The sequence below is a fragment of the Macrobrachium rosenbergii genome, chromosome 27 (assembly GCF_040412425.1).
Source record: "Macrobrachium rosenbergii isolate ZJJX-2024 chromosome 27, ASM4041242v1, whole genome shotgun sequence".
NCBI lineage: Eukaryota > Metazoa > Arthropoda > Malacostraca > Decapoda > Palaemonidae > Macrobrachium > Macrobrachium rosenbergii.
This window is the reverse complement of record NC_089767.1, coordinates 33,933,960-33,940,893: the sequence shown is the minus strand read 5'-3', so window position 1 is coordinate 33,940,893 and position 6,934 is coordinate 33,933,960. Positions and strand designations below refer to the sequence as shown.

The window sequence follows — 6,934 nt, the reverse complement described above, 5'->3', positions numbered from 1 at the left end:
TACCTGATACATCCTTTTACCTGTCTTTTTTTCCCGCTAATCGTCGTACCTGATACGCTGCTTACCTGTCTTAAACATCAGTCCTACGCCTTGTTCGATGTGTCACACTCTCATAACTAAGTCCACTGCATCGATTTTTCTCGCAGGTGTTTCTCTAATTAGGCAAATTTCGCGGTTTACCTGTGCGAGTATGTCAACATCGAACGGGCTGGTGAGCGTTACAAATTGCTCCCTAATGGAAAATCTAGCCTAAATATAACCCAAGTTTTACAAGCGCCGAGCCCCGTCAGCCATTTGTATTTATTTAAGAGATGCATACAAGGTTTTAAAAGTGCCATATAATGTCTCAGTTATTGTTATTATTATTATTATTATTATTATTATTATTATTATTATTATTATTATTATTATTATTATTATTATTATTATTATTTATTATTGGTGAAGAAATTCGCAATGGTGTAGATGTAAATATATATTAGAAATGTATATACAAACGACAGCTTTCGAGAACCCGATCGACTCTCTTGTTTGTATATATATATTTCTAATATATATGTTTACATTTACACCACTGTGGGTTTCTTCACCATTTTAGTGCCTCGTGCTATTATGAGTTTTTTATGGATTATTATCATTATTATTATTATTATTATTATTATTATTATTATTATTATTATTATTATTATTATTATTATTATTATTATTGTTGTTGTTGTTGTTGTTGTTGTTGTAACCAGACCAGTATTGATAATATGGGGATTTCTGTGTACCTTAAGGTAGTTTTGTGCTTTTTATTAAATACTATTTTCTCGTATTTTAATGAAATATTTATTAATATCATAATTGTGTTGCACTGTTTTACACAGAGATTCAGAAGGAAAGCTTGAAACGTTATTAAAGTTCAATTATAAGAGCTCCATCTTCGGAAAAAAATCCATCTTAATAACAGTATTCAATGAAAAAATTAAATTCTATAGATGGCGTAAGTTTGCGATAAGAATCAAGACTTTATGTCACATCTCTAAAAGTGTGTTTAATTTCAGCTAAGTTGGCAAGAGTCTGGTACGTGAAAAATGGCGTTGCAAGTGATTTGGGCAAAGGGAAGGTAAATGGTAAGTGTGACTGATTGGAATTTGAGCTAACTTGTTTTTAGGTAGAATTTGGCGAATAGCTGCATGATTTTGTAGATGCCATTTTGTGTATTCCATCAGCTTCTAAACATTTTAAAAATGTTTTCTCTTTAGTCGGTGTTATTCTCTTGTGTTAAGATGATATTTGAAAACAGTTACTGTGAAATGTTTGGTGATATTTTTCAATGTAGAAAGATAAATGGGTTGTTGCTGAATGAATTTTCTTATATATATATATATATATATATATATATATATATATATATATATATATATATATATATATATATATATATCCAAATGCAAGAAATATGAAGAGATTATGATATCCGGTAGCGGGAAACGAACCTGGTTCCATATCACATCTAGGCCACGTTGCCGACGTGACCACGAGAAGGATAAAAATCGATTGCCTCTCGTTTTCAGATATATATATATATATATATATATATATATATATATATATATATATATATATATATATATATATATATATATATATATATATATATATATATATATATATATATATATATATATATATATATATTAGAGTTGAATAGACCCACCCTCACCATCGTAGCCAAGTGGACAATCGTTTTTATAGCTTTTTAGGCTGAAATATATATGTAGAATCTACTTGTCACTTTTACCAGATACAGAAGTATTTGTCAAAGCCACAATGCCCTCTTAACTTTCTCTGTGGATGATTTGTGGATGATTTGGCACAAGAAGGATAGAGCCTTGCAGTTCCTCAGAAAGCCTCTAAAGATGAAGTTGCTAGCCCCATGCCCTTTCCTTGACCCCAGCTGACCCTGGAACCCATTCTCATTCACGATCGGTGGGCGGCACGCTTGGATCGAACTACGAACCTTGCTAAAGCGAATTGAGTGTTTTACCACAGAGTTAGACTGTCTAGAGTCTAGAGATTGAGTTTTTTTCTTTGGGAAGTTGGTCTAATAACTCTGTTGTTTTTGTTTAGGCCTACCAATTATCCTTCTTGTAAAAGAACATACTGTAGATATAAAACTACAAATGCATAGAAAAAGTCGCGAATCGATAAAAGTTTTGGCGGGAATCATTAACATCCCCAAATGACACAGATATTCTCAAATTTCTCATTACCAATATTTGACGTCTTTTCAAAAAACTGCTCTAATAGACTCATTGGTAGCACCTCACTTGACAGTATATAAACAAACTAGACCTGCAACCTACGAATTTTCTCTCTGAACACACCGTTGAGTCACCCGCTTAATGTGTTTGCGGAGCAAATGAGATCTGAAGTCGTTAATGATGGGATTCGAACGGTGGCATTGATATAGGGGATCTCGATGTACCAAGTCAGTCTTCTTCCGGAGCTCAACGAAAATGGTTGATTCCGCTCCGATGCTGCTGGTGTTGGTGGCTTTCGGCTCTGTTGTATCTTCGGTAAAGTTTAACTAAGCAAATTTCTGTTCTTTTCAACAATTCATGGCACTGCATATACAGTAGGTGTTCCTCACTTATTTGAGCCTTCATAAATTTATTCTTTACATATATTTCATTTACGTTGGTAAAATATTCTTGCCAAATCACCCAATAATTTTCACTTTATATAAAAAATTGGTTTCCAGAATGTCTCATGTACTGTAGTCAACTTACTCGTCTCAACATTCACTTTCAAGTTCTTTTCATTGAAGGAAAACCTGAACACTCACCATCTTTTGCAGCTTCTCTTCATCATCAGCACTCTAAGTCGTATCTCTGCAAACATCAGCCATTCTGTTTTCCAATCGCACTTCCCTCATATTCTCACATTTGAACAAATTATCTGACAACTGAGAGGCAGAATGGATCATTTGTCACTTCTACTGACATTTCTGCAAGCGAGAAAGAAGAATAAAAGTAAAAAAGTACATTTTTATCGTGGGAAAACCAAGCAATGTTGAGTGGCATTTGTCAGAGTAATTCAGACCTTTTAAGGAAAATAAGAAATTAAATAAATGGAATTCGTAACTACAAAGTAATCCTGTTTGATTTAAATGGTTAGCTCAGTGACATTATCAAAAAGATTCTTCCTTAATAACAAATGGTGCTAACCCTTTATTTTATCTCTTTTTCCTCCCTACTTTCTAACCGAGGTCACTTTCCTTCTCAGCCGGGTCTCTGTCTCTGTTCTGTCCCACCATTTGGTTGAAATTGCTATATTTGGAAGATTTGTTATGAGCTTCTTGAATGCCTGCCAGTGTTTTGAAGGATTGGATTTTATAATTGGAACTCTCCTCGATATCGACCTATTTTTATTACAGTCTCGATATATCAGTGAAGTGAGCTTACGTTTGAGTTGTCTAATGGCAGCCAGTTTGAAAGCTTTGTTTCATAGTATGTAAAACTTACTTGGTAACTTCATAATACCTCTCCTGAATATCTTTGCTTACTGTTAGGTGAAACAGATAATAAGCCATCTTTTGTTTTACATATGATTTTGGAAGGCTCGACATAATACAACATCCTAACATTTTATGATCAAAGTCATATTATTTGCTACTGACAAAGCTTCATATAAATATATATATATATATATATATATATATATATATATATATATATATATATATATATATATATATATATATATATATATATATATATATATATATTTATATATATATATATATAAATATCACAAAGCCATTCTTTATTTAAATAACCAATAAACATCAAATTAACCTCAAGGTGTCGGGTGACATATCCTGCGAGCCAGGATGGCTTCAGTTCGGGTCCTCGTGCTTCTATCTGGCGAACGATTCTGGAAACTGGTTTCACGGGTACGAGTTCTGTAAAGGCATTGGTGGAAGCTTGGCCACTATCCGCAGTGAGGATGAGAATTACTTCATTGCTGGTAAGATCTTCTTCGTCTTCTCCTCTCCAATACTTTTTCAAGGAGATGGGGCCTTATGTACCAGAAGAACTGTCTGGGAAGAGACGGAATAAAAGGGATTTTTAAATGAGGGGAGGTTGGAAGAAACAGAAATAAGGAAATATTTTAATGAGGGAAGGTTAGAGGAGGCAGAATAAAATGTAGTTTTTAATGAGGGGAAAGTTTAGGAAATAGGAAAATGGGTTTTTGTTTGTTACTAGAGAAAGTTGGGGAAAATGAAAAAGTAATTAGCTCACATAGAGAATTTCCTAGCTTGCTGGTCAAGTTCAGCTACTCTGAAGCCTTCTTCAACTGTTTTGTTCATGAAGGACGAACATTATGGGTAGGGTATAGTCTCATCTAGAGTATTTCCTCTTTTTTAATTAAATTGTGAGTTTTAGAAACTACTTTATCTTTTACCTGTTAAGTGCAAGGCATTCTTCAAAATTTATATTTAAACTGGCAGGTAAGAAAATGGTCATTAGGTGGTAAACAATACCTCAAAATATTTAAATAAAATAGCTTAGAAATGTTAAACAATATCTTAGAATTTTTTAATTGAAATATAATGGACTCAGTTTCGAGTAATATTGAGTGTCCACTTGGGACACCTCCGTGTAAAAGTATGGGACTTATAAAAGATTAATTTACAAAGGATTCCCTCTTCTGATTACTAATAATATGACGTTTTCAAAGGCGCGTTAGCAGCAAGCAACGCCTCAAACGTCTGGATCGGCTTCCATGACCAACAAGTCGATGGGTACTTTGAATGGATCAGTGGTCAACCCACCACCTTCTCTAAGTGAGTTGGTTTTTAATGTCCTCCTCCTCCTCCTCCTCCTCCTCCTCCTCCTCCTCCTCCTCCTCCTCCTCCTCCTCCTCCTCCTCCTCCTACTACTATTACTATTACTACTATTATCGTAATAGTATGCGGACTACTACTATTACTATTACTGCTATTATCTGTATAGAATGCGGGCTCATGGGACAATAAGTAATCCAAGAATCAGTCTCATTAGATTTTTATATCGATCCATGTCACGATATAGTAGGAGGAAAATATTTTAGATTGAGGAGTAATGCAGTTTATCTAGTGTCACCTAGTTGTTTATATTGTTTTTTTTATATTTCCTGCTTTTGCTACTGCTGTTTTTAAATATTACATAATATGCACTTTTATGTTGAATCTTCCCTTGGAATACAAGACAGCCATTTACTATATATATACGAATATATGTATATGCTCTGGTAAAGTCATCTCTCTTACGTAATGGCCATGAAAGATATTTCCTTTGTAGACAGAAGGATAAATAAACTTTTTGGTGTCTAGTGACTTTAGCCAATGTATTTATAACTAACACTAGCAACGTCTGCAGCGTGAAAATATAAGTGCTGGTTAGTACTTATAGGAATACACGTCAAAGATCTCAATGGATTGAGTAGGAATAGCTACTAAAATAAAACTGATTTGTTCCCTTTTATATATATATATATATATATATATATATATATATATATATATATATATATATATATATATATATATATATATATATATAAAGAGTTTGCTTTCATGATTCAACTATACACGTTCTTTTTCCTAGTTTATCTGTTTTAACTTTGATTTACGAAGCAAATATCTTTTCTAAAGTATTTTTAACAAGCATCACACATTTACGTATAGCAGTATAGTAAGTCACATTTAAATCTGAAGTAATACAATAGAGGTTTTGTTTCCGTAAATTTAGGCTTTAAAAGAAATCTGACGAATCGTTTCTTAATTCCAGCTTTGCCCCTGGACAACCTGACTACGGGTTGGAAAGAAAAGAAAACTGTGTGGAGATAAGGGAAGACCTCGATTACAAGTGGGCAGATTCCTACTGTCTTGACCACAAAGTGTAAGACGAACATAAGTCTTCGGCTGAAGTATGGTAGTCAAAGTTAATCTTTTAGAAGTATCCTAAATGATGAAAATAGTAATATTTATTGATTCATCTGTTGTTATTGTGACCGACTTTGAATGAAAAATGGTACTTGAAGTAAAATCTTGATATCAGATAAATATTTACTAAATTCATGCGCTATCAATTTATAAAATTCTGCATTAAAAAATCTGACATCTTTTCTCCAGCTTCTATTAACAACTAACTTCCTTTGCCGAAATGGGGTTCATCTTAACTAACTGTCTGTAGTCTTAGCACGTTATGTACCAGAATAATAGGTTTAGAGGGCTGTCTAAGCTTTATTTTCAGTGTCACAAATAATTTCCTATTTTAAGGAAATGAGTCATGCGAGAGATTTAATCTTGATTGAATAGAATGAACCAGTTACCTATCTGAGCGAGATGGGGCCCTTCTTTAGAAACACTAAAGGTTAAGGGATGAAGTAAAATATAAAACAGGTGTCATCATTTATAAATTATACTGTCTATATGTCATTGTCTCTTGCAGATACCTGTGCTCGCGAGATGCCGAATAAGCACACGACAGATGGCGCTGACACCTGTGGTGATGGTGACATGCAGTAAAGAATCAGGTCTTAAAGCATGATGTCAGTTGCACCTTTTAAAAATCAGAATCAAAAGGTTCTGACAGTTTCCAAAAGGTTCTTTCATCCTGGAGCAAATTTCCATAATGTTTGTGCTACACTGAGCCAATTTGTTGTCCCAGGACTCACCATTAATAGGGCATTCTGATTGTAACTTCGAACATGCAATAAAAAGAGAGAGAAATCACTTGATGCGAACTACCCTAGGATCTGTTTTTATTATAAGTTCCAAATTATGGTAGTATGGGAAAAGGAACAGTAATGGCCGATATTTTTTCATAAGTGATGCCTCATAAAAATTAAAATGAAAAAAGTGTGGCCACAATGTAACAAGGACGCATTAATGAGCCGT

General features: G+C 33.6%; 1 protein-coding gene across 2 annotated transcripts; it reads left to right on the top strand.

Moving 5' to 3' along the window:
• Positions 1-2,418: 2,418 nt before the first annotated feature.
• LOC136853592 (low affinity immunoglobulin epsilon Fc receptor-like) lies at positions 2,419-6,788 on the top strand. 2 transcript variants are annotated; one of them, XM_067129337.1, is made up of 5 exons: positions 2,419-2,564; positions 3,852-4,017; positions 4,732-4,837; positions 5,823-5,933; positions 6,486-6,788. In XM_067129337.1, exons 1-5 carry the CDS (start codon positions 2,505-2,507, stop codon positions 6,511-6,513), a joined length of 471 nt encoding a protein of 156 aa, XP_066985438.1. In that variant the 5' UTR covers positions 2,419-2,504; the 3' UTR covers positions 6,514-6,788. The 2 variants fall into 2 exon arrangements, with proteins under 2 accessions (XP_066985438.1, XP_066985439.1); XM_067129338.1 differs by having other exon boundaries at positions 5,823-5,966.
• The last annotated feature ends 146 nt before the right edge of the window (positions 6,789-6,934 follow it).